The sequence below is a fragment of the Zootoca vivipara genome, chromosome 8 (genome assembly GCF_965207765.1).
Source record: "Zootoca vivipara chromosome 8, rZooViv2.hap1.1, whole genome shotgun sequence".
Lineage (NCBI taxonomy): Eukaryota > Metazoa > Chordata > Lepidosauria > Squamata > Lacertidae > Zootoca > Zootoca vivipara.
In genome coordinates, this window is record NC_142591.1 from 85,269,815 (window position 1) to 85,288,372 (window position 18,558).

General features: G+C 47.8%; 1 protein-coding gene across 1 annotated transcript; it reads left to right on the top strand.

Annotated features, from left to right (window-relative positions):
* Positions 1-462: 462 nt before the first annotated feature.
* LOC118089857 (ubiquitin carboxyl-terminal hydrolase CYLD) lies at positions 463-18,258 on the top strand. Its single transcript, XM_035124911.3, has 15 exons — positions 463-796; positions 2,412-2,891; positions 3,648-3,929; positions 7,690-7,765; positions 8,427-8,629; positions 9,401-9,554; positions 9,732-9,867; positions 10,248-10,358; positions 10,856-10,947; positions 11,747-11,813; positions 12,572-12,704; positions 13,355-13,463; positions 14,045-14,163; positions 14,685-14,904; positions 16,170-18,258. The coding sequence occupies exons 2-15, from the start codon at positions 2,430-2,432 to the stop codon at positions 16,352-16,354; spliced, it is 2,349 nt and encodes a 782-aa protein (XP_034980802.3). The 5' UTR covers positions 463-796; positions 2,412-2,429; the 3' UTR covers positions 16,355-18,258.
* The last annotated feature ends 300 nt before the right edge of the window (positions 18,259-18,558 follow it).

Below are 18,558 nucleotides of genomic sequence, written 5' to 3' on the forward strand. Positions count from 1 at the left end.
ATATTTATATATCACCCTGTTGCAAAACATCAGGGCAGCGTGCAGCAATACAGAAACATTTAAAAGCAAGACAAAGTATTAATTAAAGCAACTGGCTACTCAAGAAGGTTTTAAACATTTTACTTTTACTTTTAAATAAGTAACATAATACCAGTGGGAGGCTAAAGCACTTCTCTGGCTTGCCACTCTGCAGTGAGAGGACTCTCTAAACATGCCTGATTGCTACTTTTAATCTGTGCAATTGTTCACATTTTCCATTGCACCCCCCGCCCCAGTTTTCGTCCTTATTCAGTCGGTTCAGCCATGCACAAGCACCCCCGGTTCCCCCATCCCTAGGCGGTCTGCTTAAAAGCCTCAGCAAACTACATCTCCCAGAATCCTTGGCGGTGAGAAAACCGTCGCCGCTAAAAACTCCGTCGCGGAACGCGGTACAAACATCCTGGCGTGAAGGCTCGCGCATGCGCACAACGCGCTGGTACCTGCGTGTGGGTTTATGTGCCCGGCCTCTACTGGAGTTTCCCCATTAGCCAATCCCCAGATTCCGTCATGAGCTTCCTCGTTCCTCCTCCTCCTCTTTCTTGATTGGCCAAGCCCCGCTCCTTTGCAGCCCACCCCTTCATGCCGATTGGCGGCTGAGGCGGCCCTGGCTGCGGATTGACCTGAGGGAAAAGAGTGGGCGACTGCCTCCTATGGACGCTCTGGCCGCCGCATGCGCTCTATGGCCTTTCCTCAGAGCGAAACGGGAACGGCTTCGGTGCCGGCTGGGCCCGTCGCCTTCGTCGAGCGGAGCGGGCAGGTGAGGGACCCCCGCAGCGCCCCCGCCTTCCTCTCCCACAGGGTTGCCGTTTCTTTGCCAGGTTTCCCCAGGCGAGGCTCCTCCCCGCCCCCTTCCATCCTCACAACAGCCCTGCGAGGGAGGTCCAAAGGGGGCGGGGGGGCTCCGCGGGGACAGAGGCCTCAGCCTGACCTCCGAGCGCGGCCTTTGCCAACCTGGGGCGCGTCAGAGGGGCTGCACGGCAACGGGGAGCGGGTGGGAGTTGTAGTGCAACCTCGCTGGGTGCTGGGGCTGGTGGGAGTTGTAGTCCAAGCTTGCTGTGTGCTGCTGGCTGGTGGGAGTTGTAGTCCAACCTCGCTGGGTGCTGGGGCTGGTGGGAGTTGTAGTCCAACCTCGCTGGGTGCTGGGGCTGGTGGGAGTTGTAGTCCAACCTCGCTGGGTGCTGGGGCTGGTGGGAGTTGTAGTCCAAGCTTGCTGTGTGCTGCTGGCTGGTGGGAGTTGTAGTCCAACCTCGCTGGGTGCTGGGGCTGGTGGGAGTTGTAGTCCAAGCTTGCTGTGTGCTGCTGGCTGGTGGGAGTTGTAGTCCAACCTCGCTGGGTGCTGGGGCTGGTGGGAGTTGTAGTCCAACCTCGCTGGGTGCTGGGGCTGGTGGGAGTTGTAGTCCAACCTCGCTGGGTGCTGGGGCTGGTGGGAGTTGTAGTCCAACCTCGCTGGGTGCTGGGGCTGGTGGGAGTTGTAGTCCAAGCTTGCTGTGTGCTGCTGGCTGGTGGGAGTTGTAGTCCAACCTCGCTGGGTGCTGGGGCTGGTGGGAGTTGTAGTCCAAGCTTGCTGTGTGCTGCTGGCTGGTGGGAGTTGTAGTCCAACCTCGCTGGGTGCTGGGGCTGGTGGGAGTTGTAGTCCAAGCTTGCTGTGTGCTGCTGGCTGGTGGGAGTTGTAGTCCAACCTCGCTGGGTGCTGGGGCTGGTGGGAGTTGTAGTCCAACCTCGCTGGGTGCTGGGGCTGGTGGGAGTTGTAGTCCAACCTCGCTGGGTGCTGGGGCTGGTGGGAGTTGTAGTCCAAGCTTGCTGTGTGCTGCTGGCTGGTGGGAGTTGTAGTCCAACCTCGCTGGGTGCTGGGGCTGGTGGGAGTTGTAGTCCAACCTCGCTGGGTGCTGGGGCTGGTGGGAGTTGTAGTCCAAGCTTGCTGAGTGGTGGGAATTGTAGGACAACCTCTAGGTGCTGGGGCTGGTGGGATTTGTAGTCCAAGCTTGCTGTGTGCTGCTGGCTGGTGGGAGTTGTAGTGCAACTTCGCTGGGTGCTGCTGGCTGGTGGGACTTGTAGTGCAAGTGCTCCGGGGGCTGGGGGAGGTATACTTGTCGCTGATGACGTTTTGACTGCGGTGTTGCTTATTGGGGTTTGTTGGGGTGCGGGTAGCTGCTAACTTACTGCATCTGACAGAGAATTCTCAACACTCCTGTTCTAAATAAATAAATGGTTGAGTTTAAATGTTATGTATGATGGGGAGTCTTCCCACGTCCTTATTCTCATTGTCCAGGAATTACCTGGAAGCATTCCCTATATTATTTGTTCCTTCTGTTCAGTGACTAAAGTAGGTTTATTAAATTTCCCTATGACATGATTGTGTAATTTCTTTTTAGGACTGAAGGAATGTGAAGATGAGTACTGCAGCTATGTACCAGCTTCCCCATGGGGATAAGAACTTGCATTACATCCTGACTGAAAACCACCCTTATGGCAGCAAATTTTTCCCTGCAGGGAGTATGTGCTACGTGAACGAACAGACTTACTTGCGGTGCATTAGATTGTCACCCACTCGCTTCTTGAGGGTTGTCATGGAGCAAGATGGATCCGTGGTCACTTTGGATGCCGAAATTCTGCAGCCTTTGCATGACAAGGTGGCTGATTATCTTTCAGCCATCAGCAACACTCATGAACGGTTGAACTGTTTTCTGGACATGCATGTTCTGAATGCAGCCATGAATGCCAAACAGGGCCAGCAAGTCTTTGTGGAACTGGACCATCAGACTTTCCCTGGTACCATCTGCTACATTGGGAAGGTTCATAGGAGCCCTTTACCATCTGGGCTCTGCCCAGTTTTCTTTGGTGTAGAGCTGCAGGTGAGGCCATTTATGGAGGTTGTAATTGTTCTGAATTTTTATGGTCTGGTCTGTAATTAAACTTAGGCTTTGAACACTTAAATAGGCTATAGAAATACTTTCTCAGTAACCCATAAGAGAAAAGTACATTGCCTTGTATATTAGGCCTGAGTCTCTTGTTTTGGAGGGTGAAGTGCTTTGCCTAGTTCACATGAAAGAAGGAAAAGCATTAAATGCTTTCTTTGGGCCAGCCAGTTCAAAATGTCTCGCACAAACTTTTGAGATCCACAAAACCTTTCCTCAGGCTGCATGGTTTCAAAGAAGGAAAAATACATTATTTTCTGGATAAGGCATGATAACATGCTCATTTTAATCTGTTTCTTTCCAATCTCTTTTGGTTACTGTGAAAGGAGTAAGATGAAATTATGCAGCCACGTTAAACAGAAGCCACGTGATGGAAGTTTTGTGTTAAACAGTACACGAAGAATGTGCTCCTTTGGAGCAATGGAAATGGAAAGCTAGAAGTAAATTTAGTAAGTTTTAATGGGGCGATTCCTGAATTTTATTCAGCTGCATGCTTCCTGTATGGTTTTAGGCTTTATGATACTACTACAGTGCAGTTTTTCTGAGGGATGGGGAGCTGTCCTCCTCTGAAGGGTATACTTTGATTCCTACATGATACTCACATACTTGGAGCAGAAATGGGCTATTCTCTTGTGTCCTCTCTTTGTTCATACCCTGAGATGTTATAACATAGCCTCTCTGCTGCTTCTCCAGGGTGACGGTGAAGGCAAAGGCCGCTGTGATGGTACCTACAATGGGACAGAATACTTCAAATGTAAGAAGGACTGTGGCCTTTTCCTCCCATGTAACAAACTGCAGTTTGTATCAGCACCAGAGAAGGGCATGGCGAAGCAAGAGGCAAATCCGGACGCAGTTGGGGCATCTCCAGTGAAAGTGGGGGATACTATTGGCTTCTATTTGGATGATGCCTTCATGCAAGGAATAGCAATGGACATATTCAAGGAGGAAAACACCTGGATGGTCAAAGTGTGTCCGGTAAGAAAGTCATCACCATTCTGATTAAATCCTTCTGGAGGAGGCATTAATTGAGACAGTAATGTCCTGAAAATAGAGAGTGATGATGCCCCCATTTTGGAGTTGCGCCAAAAAGAACAAGGAAGGGAAATAATGCAACAGGTCTCCTCTGCCAGTTGAAACTGATAAACGCTTGCTTGTCCTTATCTGGGCAGCTGGATAAAATGGCCAGGTCTGCACATAACCTAAGCCATGGGTTGCTATAGTGCGATAATAATTTTTATTAGTTTTCAATTACAATCCAATAATAGCCTCATTATAACAATAACAATTTATAATACAATTATTAATACCAATCGTTCAAATGCCAAATTATATAATTTAAATAAGGTGGCCCCCTGCATGCTAGAATTGATGGCTTGATTATTTGCTTCATTTCTGCCTTCAAAATCTTACTAATTTCCATTACATTCCAGTCATAATAACAATCCCTTATTACTTCTATGCATGTTGACACATTAAGTGATTTATAAAACTACAAGTGAGGAACTCAAACGATATTCTTGCTTTTCTTGTGTGTGTCAGTTATTCTGTCCGTGGTGTTTCTTCCTGTCCTGGTAAGATGTTATGTCTTTCTTCCCCCCGGTAATAGCTGCTATCCATCATCCCTTGGGCAAAGCTGATATTGCATTGTTGTTCCAGAAATTTCTCCATTGCCCTGTTCCGTGCTTCGTCGTTTTGCAACATTAACAACAATGTAAAAATCACTCTGTCCCAATAAATAACCTGTTTTCACCATTTCCCCTCTCAGCCTGGGAAGAAGAGTGGTTTGTCAAACTGCAGATAACTCATATATGAGCCTTATCAGTTCCTTGGCAAGTTCACAGATGCCTTTCATCCTTCCGTCCAACTGAAGATGTTGTTGTTGTTGTTGTTTAGTCGTTTAGTCGTGTCCGACTCTTCGTGACCCCATGGACCAGAGCACGCCAGGCACTCCTGTCTTGCACTGCCTCCCGCAGTTTGGTCAAACTCATGTTCGTAGCTTCGAGAACACTGTCCAACCATCTCGTCCTCTGTCGTCCCCTTCTCCTAGTGCCCTCAATCTTTCCCAACATCAGGGTCTTTTCCAAGGATTCTTCTCTTCTCATGAGGTGGCCAAAGTATTGGAGCCTCAGCTTCACGATCTGTCCTTCCAGGGAGCACTCAGGGCTGATTTCCTTAAGAATGGATAGGTTTGATCTTCTTGCAGTCCATGGGACTCTCAAGAGTCTCCTCCAGCACCATAATTCAAAAGCATCAATTCTTCGGCGATCAGCCTTCTTTATGGTCCAACTCTCACTTCCATACATCACTACTGGGAAAACCATAGCTTTAACTATACGGACCTTTGTCGGCAAGGTGATGTCTCTGCTTTTTAAGATGCTGTCTAGGTTTGTCATTGCTTTTCTCCCAAGAAGCAGGCGTCTTTTAATTTCGTGACTGCTGTCACCATCTGCAGTGATCAAGGAGCCCAAGAAAGTAAAATCTCTCACTGCCTCCATTTCTTCCCCTTCTATTTGCCAGGAGGTGATGGGACCAGTGGCCATGATCTTGGTTTTTTTGATGTTGAGCTTCAGACCATATTTTGCACTCTCCTCTTTCACCCTCATTAAAAGGTTCTTTAAATCCTCCTCGCTTTCTGCCATCAAGGTTGTGTCATCTGCATATCTGAGGTTGTTGATATTTCTTCCAGCAATCTTAATTCCGGCTTGGGATTCATCTAGTCCAGCCTTTCGCATGATGAATTCTGCATATAAGTTAAATAAGCAGGGAGACAATATACAACCTTGTCGTACTCCTTTCCCAATTTTGAACCAATCAGTTGTTCCATATCCAGTTCTAACTGTAGCTTCTTGTCCCACATAGAGATTTCTCAGGAGACAGATGAGGTGATCAGGCACTCCCATTTCTTTAAGAACTTGCCATAGTTTGCTGTGGTCGACACAGTCAAAGGCTTTTGCATAGTCAATGAAGCAGAAGTAGACGTTTTTCTGGAACTCTCTAGCTTTCTCCATAATCCAGCGCATGTTTGCTATTTGGTCTCTGGTTCCTCTGCCCTTTCGAAATCCAGCTTGCACTTCTGGGAGTTCTCGGTCCACATACTGCCTAAGCCTGCCTTGTAGAATTTTAAGCATAACCTTGCTAGCGTGTGAAATGAGCGCAATTGTGCGGTAGTTGCAGCATTCTTTGGCACTGCCCTTCTTTGGAATTGGGATGTAGACTGATCTTCTCCAATCCTCTGGCCATTGCTGAGTTTTCCAAACTTGCTGGCATATTGGGTGTAGCACCTTAACAGCATCATCTTTTAAAATTTTAAACAGTTCAGCTGGAATATCATCACTTCCACTGGCCTTGTTATTAGCAATGCTTTCTAAGGCCCATTTGACTTCACTCTCCAAGATGTCTGGCTCAAGGTCAGCAACCACACTACCTGAGGTGTACGAGACCTCCATATCTTTCTGGTATAATTCCAACTGAAGGTAAATAAGCAATTATACTTCCAATTAAATTAAATTCCAAGTCCTCTTAGTGTTATTCAGTTCACTCCGTAAATAATAAAGGATGGGGAAGAGTTAGCTCTAAGTTTCTATTGTAAACCTTTTGCAAAATAGAGCTTCCCTCTCCTTTTCTTTTACACACAGAGTTCTGTTTGATGTTATATTCCATATTTATAATCCAATTTCTTCCATCCTCACTTGTACAAATATAATTTGAACTAACATTCAGAGGTGGGTTGCCAAATCATAAATGTAGAGAAGAAAACTTTAAATAAAGAAACTGTAGGCTCTCCTCCCCCCATCTTTTGCACCGAATGAAGTTCAAACCTTAAAGTCCTTGCAGTTGGTTTTGTTCCACAGTTTGTGATCTCATCTCTTCTAGCACGTGCCTGTCCTTTAGTCCAATTAAGCTCTAATTAACAGGAGAACCTCTGCCTTAATGGCGGCATTGGAGGGTTTCCAGCAGGCAAAGTGCTTTTGCACTCAGCGCCTCTCTGCCCCCCGCACTCCATGCTGGGGTGAGAACCAGATACCGAGGCGAATTGTGAGTGAAGCCCATTCTCCCCTGTACCTGGGGGGGGGGCGGGATTTGCAAGGATAATTACCCTCAATCATCCTTGTTTTTCCTTCTTCAACGATTTCCCACTCTTGAGAGAGCTGCCGCCCTTAAGGCAGAGCAGAACCAGAAGCCAATGCTATACTGTGGCTTAACTATGGTTTGGTTATTGCCAACAAACCAAGATGGAATCCATGGCTTTGGTTCTGTCTTTGTTTAAACTCCCGCTTGGTGTTGCATGTGAAGCCATCACTCTTTCTTAATCATAGTTTGCTTGGCTGCCCCACCCAAGATGCTCACCAAAGAAGCAGCTAGAAAGCAAACTAAGCTTTGAAGAAACAAGCTGTGGTTGTCTGTGGGACAGCTTGTGGTTTGTTAAACAAACCATGGCTTGGTGTGAACTAAGCCAATGACATCCATGGTGCATATGTAGCTTAGTAGTACCTCACATACTTTGTATGTAAAACTTCCAGGTACATCCTTAAATTTTCTACTTCATTTATTTCATGAATTTATACACTGCTTGATTGTTTTAAAAAAGCAAAACTCAAAGCTGTTTACAGAGAGAATAAATCAATAAATTATCAGAAAACCCATAAAACAACTTTGTAAATCATTCAAAGCATAAAATCAATAATAAGCTAAAAACAGATTAAAACATACAACCACATTCTATTTTGGTTTGTAGGAGGAAGAAGGATCAGCAGATGTTTTCCGTGTTATCCCCATGGACTCTGTGGTTAAAGAGGAGCTGCTTTCCCCAGGTGACTCAGTAGTCTGTGGTAGTTTTGCTTCTCCATTTCTGGAGGGCCATAAATCTTATTGGTTCTACTGTAGCATTGGGGTTGGAGTTTATAAGGCTGCTACTGAAAACAGTAGCATGCTGTTACTGCCTTTGTACTCTGCCTTTTTCATCAAATTATAAGACACAGGATATATTTTTCTGTGTTGCATTCCTCTTAAAACACTGAGGCACCAAGCATTCTTGAGTGCCTTGCTGCAGAATGCATGAAGGAAGAAGTGAGAATGAGAAGGCACTTTGTTGTTTGGAAGGAACCCAGGTCTTCTGATTGCCCTGCACCAACCAGGAAGATATTCTGCTGAAGCAGAGGCACATTTCAACACTGATGGGTAGAATGCAGAGGTAAACATACCTAGGCACCCCATAGCATTCCTTTAGTAGCAGAAAGTCAAGTGGATTGCAGAGTGTAAGTGAGGGTTAGCCTCACTTCCTAACCCAAATCAGGTCTGGGGTTGCTAAAGAGAATACTAAACAGCCAGACCAGCAAAATGGCTATGTCACTCAAATTCCTACTCTCCAGCTCCCACCCAGTGTCTTCAACAGCAAAGTAATAAAACGGCATCAAAATGTTCATTACAAAAGTCTGTCCGGCATAATACCAGTACATATGTGTTGCCTTTCAGGATTTGAAGTGGATACTGATACTGGGCTCCAGGACCAGAGCAAGAGAAGTGAGAGTGCAGAGGATGTGGAAAGCAAGTCACCCTCCCTTGACGTGAACTCAGTGGTACGGATCAACTTGGACAAGGGGAACTCAGTCACGGGAACAATCTGTTGGATTGGCTGTCTGCCTGAAAACCGGCAGAAAATGGCTGGAGTTGAGCTGGTGAGAGTTCCATCCATGCATCCATTCATGGTCTTTGACATCTCTAGCTTCTTCTTTGGCGATCCCTCATCGCTGAGAAAGATCGTCTTCCATGAACACTGTCTTAACAGTAAGGGACTGTGGAGGCCAATTCTGGATCCACACGTCCTTCCACAGTGGAGACATAGGTTTCCGGGCAGGAGTTGATCCTGGTGAGGGTTTGCCAAGCATGCCTTCCTCTTGGCATGTTTCTCCCTTTCTTCCTGAGTTCGAGCGTCTTCAAAGCCCATGACACCTTTAGTAAAGGCTGTTCTCTAATTGAAGCATTTGCAGGCTAGTGTTTCCCTGTTGTCGGTGTTTATACTACATTTTTTAAGATTCATGTTAGTGGGATCAAGAACTGTATCACAGGGTTGGGCTATGAAACGGGTAAATGGGCACGCAGTTGACAGGACTACTGGAAATGAAAGCCTGCTTCCTCCTCTAAGAAATGGGATACTAGAACCAAGAGTCGTGAGGTGGGTAATTTAATTGCAACAATTTAACTCTTAGTCTTTTTGGCAGCCTTTGGTACCACTGATTGAGAGGTGTTGGTAATTCAACTGCAGGGCCCAAGAGGGATTTGAGGAGTTCTTGTCTCTGATAGGAAGAACAGAGAGGATGGTACTGGCACAGCTTCCCATGTGGAATCATTCCCTCTTGTTCCTTTTCCTTGTCTGTGAGACTGCTAGGGGGAGATTCTGACCAGGGTGTTTGCCTGTCTTGCCTGAGAGATTTCACCCTTCCACACAGGATGAAGATAAGGGCGTTTCTGATGGCGAGTTGCAGGGGGTGCGCTACTTCACTTGCCCCCCAAAGCGTGGCCTCTTTGTGAGGCTGGAGTCGTGCCAGCCAGACATGCGCTTCCAGTCCGTCAGCCACACTTCCCCGGAGTCCACAGAGTTGAGTAAGTTCCCTTCCTCCACTGAAGATATACTGCGGGGAGGATCAAGCGAACCATTTTCAGCTTTCAATTAGTTCTCTCCCCACCCCCTTTTTCCTGCCCTTCCCATCATGGTTTGTTGCATCCTGTCTAAGCTAAAAGAAGAGAGGCATATTTTCAGGAGCAGAACATCTGTTTCAGGTGGACTGGGTGCTCCTGCTGTCCTAAGCAACTTGCCCCCTCTCAGGGATGATGTGGCTGTGAATGTCCTGGAAGGGCGGATGAGGGGGATCCAGGGCCACTGCAATTCTTGCTATATGGATGCTGCACTTTTCAGGTAGGTGGGTCTGCTTGCTTAGGTGGGTCTGCTTGCTTCCTTTCCAAACCCCCATACAAGTGGGTCCCTTTGGAAACCACAATAGGTCCATTTAGTTTATGGGAAATAGCCCCCTTTGTGTACCTTCAGGGACTGTGCTTAGATCCTGAATAATCATGTTTCTTGTCTGATGGCTGAGGGCCAATGTAGCGTATGTTAACTGCACAATCAAATTCAGCCTGATTTTTTTTTGGGGGGGGGATCTATTCTCTGCTGCTCATGTTGTTGCTTCAATTTCTCTCTGTCTCCATGTCAGTCGTCTTCTTCTTTTTTTAATCCACTACTCTGGAGTGTTGCTGCCATCCTGGCAGAGTTACCAAGTGCGTCCTCTCTCACCACAGCCTCTTCTCCTGCACCTCTGTGTTGGATTCCATGCTCTTCAAACCCTCCCTCCCACCTGATGGGCACGTTCAGAATATCCTCCGGGACAAGATAGTCAACCCTCTCAGGCAGTGAGTAGCTAACAGGGTGTTCTCCTGACCAATGGGTACAGTCCACTTGCGCCTCCATCTCAGCTCTACTATTTGCCTCCTTGTCTATCTGCAATTTTTGCAGGTGCAGCTTTCAGTGTCACATACTGAATTCTGCATCCTCAGAACCTGAGAGGTTCCCGTTCTATATAAAAACCAACAAAACTCTCTGCAAAGTTTCTAGTTCCCATGGCTCTGCAGTAAGCTCGGAGCCTGGTGAAATCTAAGAAGCTGAACAGGGTGGACTCGGTGGATTTCAGAAGCTGCAACTTGGGCTTCTGTGGAGCTCCTTGTTTCTTCCCCCATTGTGAAGCAGAATAAATTCTGCAAAATAAGCAAATCTATATTAATTTTATTTATTAATCAGCAGTGTCCCCTTGGCATTTGGGATTGGGGTGTGTGTCATGCCTTTATGCAGACTAGTCTTTAACACCTTGTCAGTTTCTTGAAGAGATTATACGATTCCCTCCTCCACTCAGGAAAGGATTTGTTGCTGCTAGCAATGTAATGGACCTTCGACACCAGTTGACTGAGAAGGGGGAGTGTTCCAGTTTTGCCACTTCTGAAAAAGGTGATTAATTTCCCCCTCCCTTTTGGGTCCATTGCTTTTGGTGCACTTTGATGTGTTACTAAATTATTCCACTTTCAGATCCCTGCTCAGCCACAAACCTGCCTGGCGAAGGAGACCACAATAGGACACTGTCTCTCTCAGCCAGCCTAATCTACCTCATGGGTTTTTTTGTTGGGGAGGGCAGGATAAAGATGGAATTGCCAGAAATCCCTAATTGGATTCTTTGCAAGACTACAATCAAAGACCCTGGGAGGTGGCAATTAAAGCTTTTGACAAAAGTTAAAGAACTACCTGGCCAGTTTGGTATGGCACAGTATGAGAGCTGGTATTTGCTGTGCCAAGCCAATACTCTTGGTCTTCATTGGCTGCGGGACAGTGGGGAGTCCTGTATCCTGCGATGACAGAAGACACAAGTCCCTTGCTCCCCCGCTTTTTGGCTTTATTTTCTGTGTGCTCTTGCTCTGTTCTTAAGTGATGGAGGGGGCTAGATACCTACACACCCACCCCACCCGCGCCTGCTCTCCTTCATTTCTTCTTCCACTGTCGGAGGTAGAAAGCCTCTGAATGCCAGCTGCTGGAGAAGAAAGTGCTCTTGTGCTCGAATCCTGCTTGCGGGCTTCCCAGAAGAGGCATCTGGTTAGCCACTGTGGGAACAAGAGGCTACACTGAATGGGCCAGTGGCCTGACCCATCAGACTCTGCTTATGCTCTTATTTATACAAAAGATGTGCCCGTGTCTGACAGCAGCTGGAGATGAAGCGACCAGAGTATCTGATGTGGCTTTTACTTTGCCCTTTTAGACCCTGAGGAGTTTCTTAATCTCATCATGCATCACATCCTTGGGATAGAGCCGCTTCTGAAGCTGCAGTAAGTTTTCACCCCGAAGAGCTGAGAAATATGGGCTGCATGTTCCTGGGACTAGGAAGAAATAATCACAGTTCAAAGTATATTATGCCTCAAAGGGAGTTGATCTGGGTGACTAGTGACTTAAAGCGGTGAAGGGAAGCTGTCAAAATACCTCTTTGTGATTAGGGGAGAAGTGGAGGAGGGAAGGGGCAGTGAGTGCCTTAGGCCTGGTGGAGCAGGAGTGACTTGTGGCCCTTGAGATGTTGCTGGACTTTCCGCTTTCTCCAGCCCCAGCCAGCACTGCTAATTGTTGTGGATTTGTAGTTCAGCAGCATCTGGATGGGCCAAAGGTTCACCACCCCGTGGCAGAGGAAAATTGCGGGGAGGAGCACGTTGCTAACTATTTTTATTTTTATTTGGCTAGGGAATTAGTGTTCAGCTCTACAAGTGTGCATTGATTTGAAGTCTAGAGAGCCTCAGGTGTTGATGGAGGTAAACCCAAGTTCTCCAGGTCTCCAGCTGACCTTACCCCAAAGGTGGTGTGTTAAGGGCAGGAGTTTGTATGCCTGCAGTGGCTCAGAATGGGGCAGCCCAGCTTCCACCCAGCCGCACCCCCTGCGCCCCATAGTGCTCCTCAGAGGGAATGGGGAGAAGCCTAAGAAATTCATTTCCCCATTGCACCATTGAAACAGCTGCCGTTGCTCTAATAATTCCATTTGTGGGGAGTGGGGTGCAGCATCTGGATAGCCACAGAGGAGTCACCTGCCCATCGCTTTCAGGTCTGGACGGCTCAAGGAGCAGGAGTGCTACTGCTACCAGATATTCATGGACAAGCAGGAGGACTTGGTGGTGCCCAACGTGCAGCAGCTGGTAGAGCATTCCTTTCTCTCATCTGATCTCAAGCTGGTGGAGGTGAGTCATTGTGACCCTTTTGGTTGCTGCTTGTCTCTGTTTTAACATTCTGACCCCACAGAGCATGACCTGAGTCTGCCCAGGAGGATATCTTGGTTAATGGCGTCAAAAGCTGCTGAGATATTGAGCTCAATCAACAGGGTCACACTCCCCCTGTCTGGTTCATGGTCATCCATCAGGGTGACCAAGGCTGGTTCAGTTCTGAACCTGAACTCACATTGTAGGACATCTAGACCAGGGTTTCCCGAACTTGTGTCTCCAGCTTTTGTTGGACTAAACCTCCCATTATCCCTAACTGGGATGACGGGAGTTGTAGACCAAAAAAAGTTTGGGAAACCCTGGTCTAGATAATTGGTCTCATCCAGGAATACCAGCAGTTGCTCCACTGCCTTTGCCAAGTATTGTATTGAACTTTGAGCAGGCACAGCTTTCCATGTAGAGGTGAGGAAAGCCCTCTTTTACACAGCTCTGAGATACAGGAACCTGCTGGGCTTCCCATTGCAGATCAATTTGCTATGTGGCTGTAAGCAGGTAGACTGCCCTTCCCTGACCATCGGCCCAACCCAGATTCTGCATTGTGTGATTGCTTGGAAACTTCTGGCTGCAGAGCAAGTCCCAATGATGTGGCTTCTATTTCTCCCTCTGCCTAGATTCCATCCTGCTTTATCCTCCAAATGCCCCGTTTTGGGAAGGAATACAAAATGTTCAGCAAAATCATCCCCTCCTTGGAGCTGGACATTACTGACCTGCTGCTGGATAGTAAGTTATGGGCATCATACGGTAGGGGTATTCCAGTTCCCTTTACCTAGATTTGTCATCCACTTCCTTGGAGTGACACGCTGCAATAGCACTGTGTGAGACTGGAGAATGGATTCATTGCCGTGGCCTCTAGAACTGACCCAGGGTTCATTGGGAATGTCCTGGAATTAAACAGTGAGAGGTTCTCATGCCGGTCCATTCATGAAGCTCCCTGGCAAATACTTCTCCCTCAGCCTAACCTTCATCATTGGGCAGTTGTGAGAATAAGTACAAGGAGCGATCTTAAGCATTTTGTAGGTGGTTCAGCTTGTTTGTCAGGAAAGATCCTGCTGTACTTCTTTCTCCCTGAACCTGATTCAGGCCTAGAGGCTGCTGTTAGCCAGGATATCTGTGTGATCTAAGCAACAATATACCATTGTGGCTTGGAAGCTGGCCAGGGGAGAAGAGACTTTGCAGCAGGAACCACACTAAAGATCACTTAGCCGTTTTCAGGCCCAATTCATTTCTCAGTGGAAAGTGCATTCTGTGCTGTAGGCAGGCTCTGAAAGGTTCAAGGTGTGATCTTTAGTCTCCCACTGTAGGTCCCAGGGAGTGCTTTGTGTGCGGAGCTGTGGCCACTCAGGAATGCTCAGCGTGCTTCAAAGACAAGATGTTTGCAGACACCGGATTGAAGCAGTACTGCGATTCTTGCTGCACTCAGGTATCCCCTTTTCATTTGTACCATAGTGGGAAGAAGTTTCAGGTCTAAGGCCCCAGATTCATGCCTGCTCCTCTTGAGACTTCAGGAAAGGAGTGAAGGGGCCCTTTTCTTTAGGGGAATGCACCGATGGACTTGGTATACACCGGAGGGTGGTTAACCAACAGCCTGTGGGCCTTACTTGGCTCCCCCAAAGCTTTCTAGTTGCCCCCGAGGGCCCTCTCCAAATTTGGCAGAAGTATTTATTTGTTTAAAATGTTTTCATAGAATCAGAGAACTTTAATCATTTTTCTTCCCTGTGAGCATTCTCTTTGTTCTGTGAGTTCTGCAGGCATTTCTACATGCCCTGGTTAGGGTGGATGTGGGTTTTCTGAGAGCAAAAGGGACGCTAGGCCGCAGTTCCTTGACCGGGGCTTGTGGACTTCCTTTCTTCAAAAGCACAGACCACCTGATGGCAGCAGGCGCTCTGTTCCATGTGAGCCCTCGCCACCCCTTTAGCTTTACCGTCTTGTGGCTGTTTGCAGGCTCACTCTCATTACCACCGCAAAGCCCATCAGCTGACAAAGCTGCACATCCCCGAGGAGTTCTGCAGGGGCAGCTGCCTGGGAGGCCTCCGGGTGCCTCGGGAGAAACTGGAGCTCTTTGCTGTTCTCTGCATTGAAACCAGCCACTACGTCTCCTTTGTGAAATACGGACCAGAGAAGGAGAATTGGATGTTTTTTGACAGCATGGCAGATAGGCATGGTAAGTTTGGGGTGTGTGTGTGTGCCGGTGCTATTTCAACAGGTCTCCCACCCACCCAAAAAAGCCACAAATGCATTTAAGGATGTTGTTTCCATGTTGGGGAGGGAAGGGATTGGCTCACTTAATGCATGGGACATGGCAGGGGTCTGGGACTACGATTCCCATCTGCCCTGGCCGTTGAACACGCTCGAGGCTAATGAGTTGTAGTTCAGCAACATCTGGAGGGCCAAAGGTTCCCCACACCTTGTTTATAGCAAGGATGGGGAACCTGTGACCCTCCAAATATTGTTGGATGCCCCAGCTCCTATCAGCTTCAGCTAGTGGGGCAAATCGTTAGGGACGATGGGAGTTGGAGTCTAGCAACAGCTGGAGGCCCACAGGTTCCCTGTATCTGCATTATCATGTCAAAATGGAGTAGCTACACGAAAGCAGTTCTGTGAGCATAGAACACGGTAGGAAGAGTTAGGTTTGGCATAATGTCACAAAGACGGCCAGTAAGTCACACAGTTCAAAGCTGGAGTTAACTCTTTATTAGCAAACCATGATCTTCACAGACTTGGCTGAGTTTCAGGCCTAATGAGCACAGCAGCTCATGCCCTGTAGGTCCTACTGCATGAAATCAGTTGCCAAGACTAGAAGTCCTCACCTCCCCACAGCCCTCTTATGCTACCTCTCCAAGGTTTCTTCCAAGCAATCAGAGACTGCTCCTGTATGCAGCCTGTCTATGCTCCTCCTGTTTCATACCTCTCCTGGTTCTGGGGGAGGGAAGCTTGTTGCAGAAGGGTGGGGGAGATACACCTATGACTCAGCTCTGCCTCTTGGCCTCCCTCATCCCACTCACCTGATTCTGCCTCTGATTCTGTCACAGACTGTCCCTGCTCACTAAGCCCCGTTACCCCTTCAGCTTCCAACACCACCTCCTCCCAGTCTTCTCCCCCAGTCCACTCATCATTGTCCCATCACCTCTGTCCGGGCTCTGAACCTTCTTCCCTTGGGGTTCCCCAGCTGGTTCCTCCCGCCATTCATCTGTGCTCAACCAGTCCATGACAAATAAATCATCGCTTCCTGAATCAACAAAGTGTTCCTCTTTCATTTCTTGAAGGGCAGTGATCTCTCACGAATGATGCTACACCCATCCCACTCGTGTGCCCGTGCAGTTGCAGAGGTTGACCAGTCCTGGCTGCACAAGGCAGGGGGTGGTTCCAAATGCACCCAAGGGGGTTCACCTAACCAAAGGACCCTCTCTTCCTCTCTCTTTCCCACAGGCGATGAGGACGGCTTCAACATCCCCACTGTGACTCTGTGCCCAGAGGTTGCCAAGTACCTGGAGATGCCAGTAGCCACCCTGGCCATGCAGCAGCCCCGGGACATGGAAGGAGTAGCTAAGCGCCTCTTCTGTGATGCTTACATGTACATGTACCAAAGCAAGAAAATGGCACTCTATAAGTGAGCAGTGGGTTGCTTCTTGCAGTGGAGAAGAGAGGAAGGGGCTCCGACGCTCTTCCACTGCGCTCTCTCTCATGCCGTTTACAGAATCACCTCTGGGGAATGGAACCAGGGCAGGTGATTCAAACCTGCAAATCTGGACTTGTCAGAAATGTGGGACTAGTATTGATGGAGCAACCTCCCCTCTCAGTTCCCGCGCTCCTTTTGGTAAGCCTCTCCCCAGATGCTCTTGGCGCTGCTGTGCCTTGACCTTCATTCGGGCTACGACTCAGGAAAAAGCAGAAGCTCAAGGCTGGGCTTGGACAAAGACACACTGGTCTGTGCACCAGGAAGTGGCCTGTCTCAGGGTTTCACCTCAGCTGGGTTCCAAAAATCCAGTACTCTTATTCTGAGCATTCCTTCTCCTTGGTGGGAGAGGTGGCAATTGAATGTCTCAAGAAGCTCTTCCAGCAATAAATTCTGGGTTTGACCTGGAATCCATAGGGAATAGCAGGCTGCCCCGCCTCTGCACACCTGGTTGTTGGTTTGGTCCTTTGACATCTGTGGCAGCCCTGTGTGCATGACTTGCACTTTTAAATTTGTGTAATTTGTTTTAGATGGCAACTGAGGCTTCATACTGAAGCGTCTCGATGCTGACGTGTCTCAGGCAGGACAAGCACTTTGGATAAATACCTTTGGTCCCATCTAGTAATGGTTTGGGGAGGAAATGGCCCAAGTGTGTGGAAATGGCTCTTGCGTCTTCTGCTTTTTCAGCCTTTACAACTTTCACAAGGAAGTGTGGCAGCCAGGGCTGTGGGCTATAGACACCCATCCAGAGCAGCAGCTGCCCAGGCAGTCTGGTGACTCCTGGTGAATGGCCTTACTGTGAATTCAACAGCACTGTTATTAAGCCTCCTGCAGGAGTCGTCCTTGTAGAGCAGTGCAGAGCTAAGAGAGTAACTGGTTAAATTTTTGTTCCTCCTGTTCAAGGACTCCTGCTTCCTTATGCAAACTGGCCTTTGTTCGCCAGATTTCCTGTGATGGTTCCTAGGAACATGATCCTTTGGACTTCCTCTTCCCCCTCTCAAATTCTGTTATGGTATCTTGACAGTTCATCTCCCGTAGGTTAGAATGACCTCCCCATCCCACCCCCACCCCAAGTTGACATATCTTCTTGGTTTCCATCTCTAAATAGTTTGGGTTTGGTGTTTCAGACATTCTCCCAAGTATATTGAGCTACTGAAAGAAAAAAAATAGTTCTCTTGCAGAAGACACACAGGGATTCTGTATTCTATGTAAATTTTACAGAACAGTTGGCATTTTCTGTCTACTAAATATTGTGCAATAAGATTTTGGGTGGGGAGAGGACAAAGTGCCTTACATGTGGCAGCGCCTGAGACCCGTCTAGCCCTTTTAAACGAATCTCCCTGCTTTGTCTTTCTAAATCACCTCTGCTGAGATGTCCTGTTCTGCAGCCTGAAATTATAAAGTATTACAGCACTTTCCAGTAGGACATTGCCTCACTGGGGGAAGAAGCTTGTCTGACACAGAAATCCAAGAGGTTTTGCTGCATTCATCTTGGTGTCTGCTTGGGCTTCAACAAGCAGGAAACAAGATAATAGCAGGAAATTTATTTATCAAAGTTATTTGTGTTTGGTGATAGCCGGGATTCACCTCGTCACAGCCCCTTCGCTTCGTTGAGGCCTAGCTTGAGAGACCAGCTGCAGAGATTGTGCTTGCATTACTTAAATTCTTGGAATCTGTGTTGGCATTTTCCTTTCCTCTATTTCTAGAACTTCGATCACCAGCTGTATCCAACTGCCCCCACCCCTGCCTTAAAAAAATATCTCAGGAGAAGTGGACATTTTTGTATGTAGTGATGTCAATCTCTTTGTAAAATATGTCCTCCAATAGAGCCTTCTTTTCTGACTTGACTGTGTTTACTTTATTTCCCAAGAAATGTCTCGTATGCAAGTGTCACCAAGGAAAATGTTCCACAACTGAATGTCTTCTATGTTGCCCGTCTTTCACGAATGCAACCCAGGGATCAGGAAGCTGAGGCCCTCCAGCTGCTCATAGCACCAGCCAGAGTGCTAATGGGCAGGGATGGTGGGAGTTGTACTCAGCAGTTCCTCGTTCCCCACCCTTGTTCTAAAGATGTGGATGGGAGAAGTGTATATTTACACATACCCCAATTCTGTGTAGGGCTAAAAGCATAAGATTTGATGC

What these genes read in the sequence shown, in the direction of transcription:
- LOC118089857 (XM_035124911.3), top strand. Translation starts at nt 2,430, where the DNA reads ATGAGTACTGCAGCTATGTACCAGCTTCCCCATGGGGATAAGAACTTG. An exon ending in ATGGATGCTGCACTTTTCAG is followed by an intron (nt 9,868 to 10,247) that starts GTAGGTGGGTCT and finishes CTCTCACCACAG; the next exon opens with CCTCTTCTCCTGCACCTCTG. An exon ending in TACTGACCTGCTGCTGGATA is followed by an intron (nt 13,464 to 14,044) that starts GTAAGTTATGGG and finishes CTCCCACTGTAG; the next exon opens with GTCCCAGGGAGTGCTTTGTG.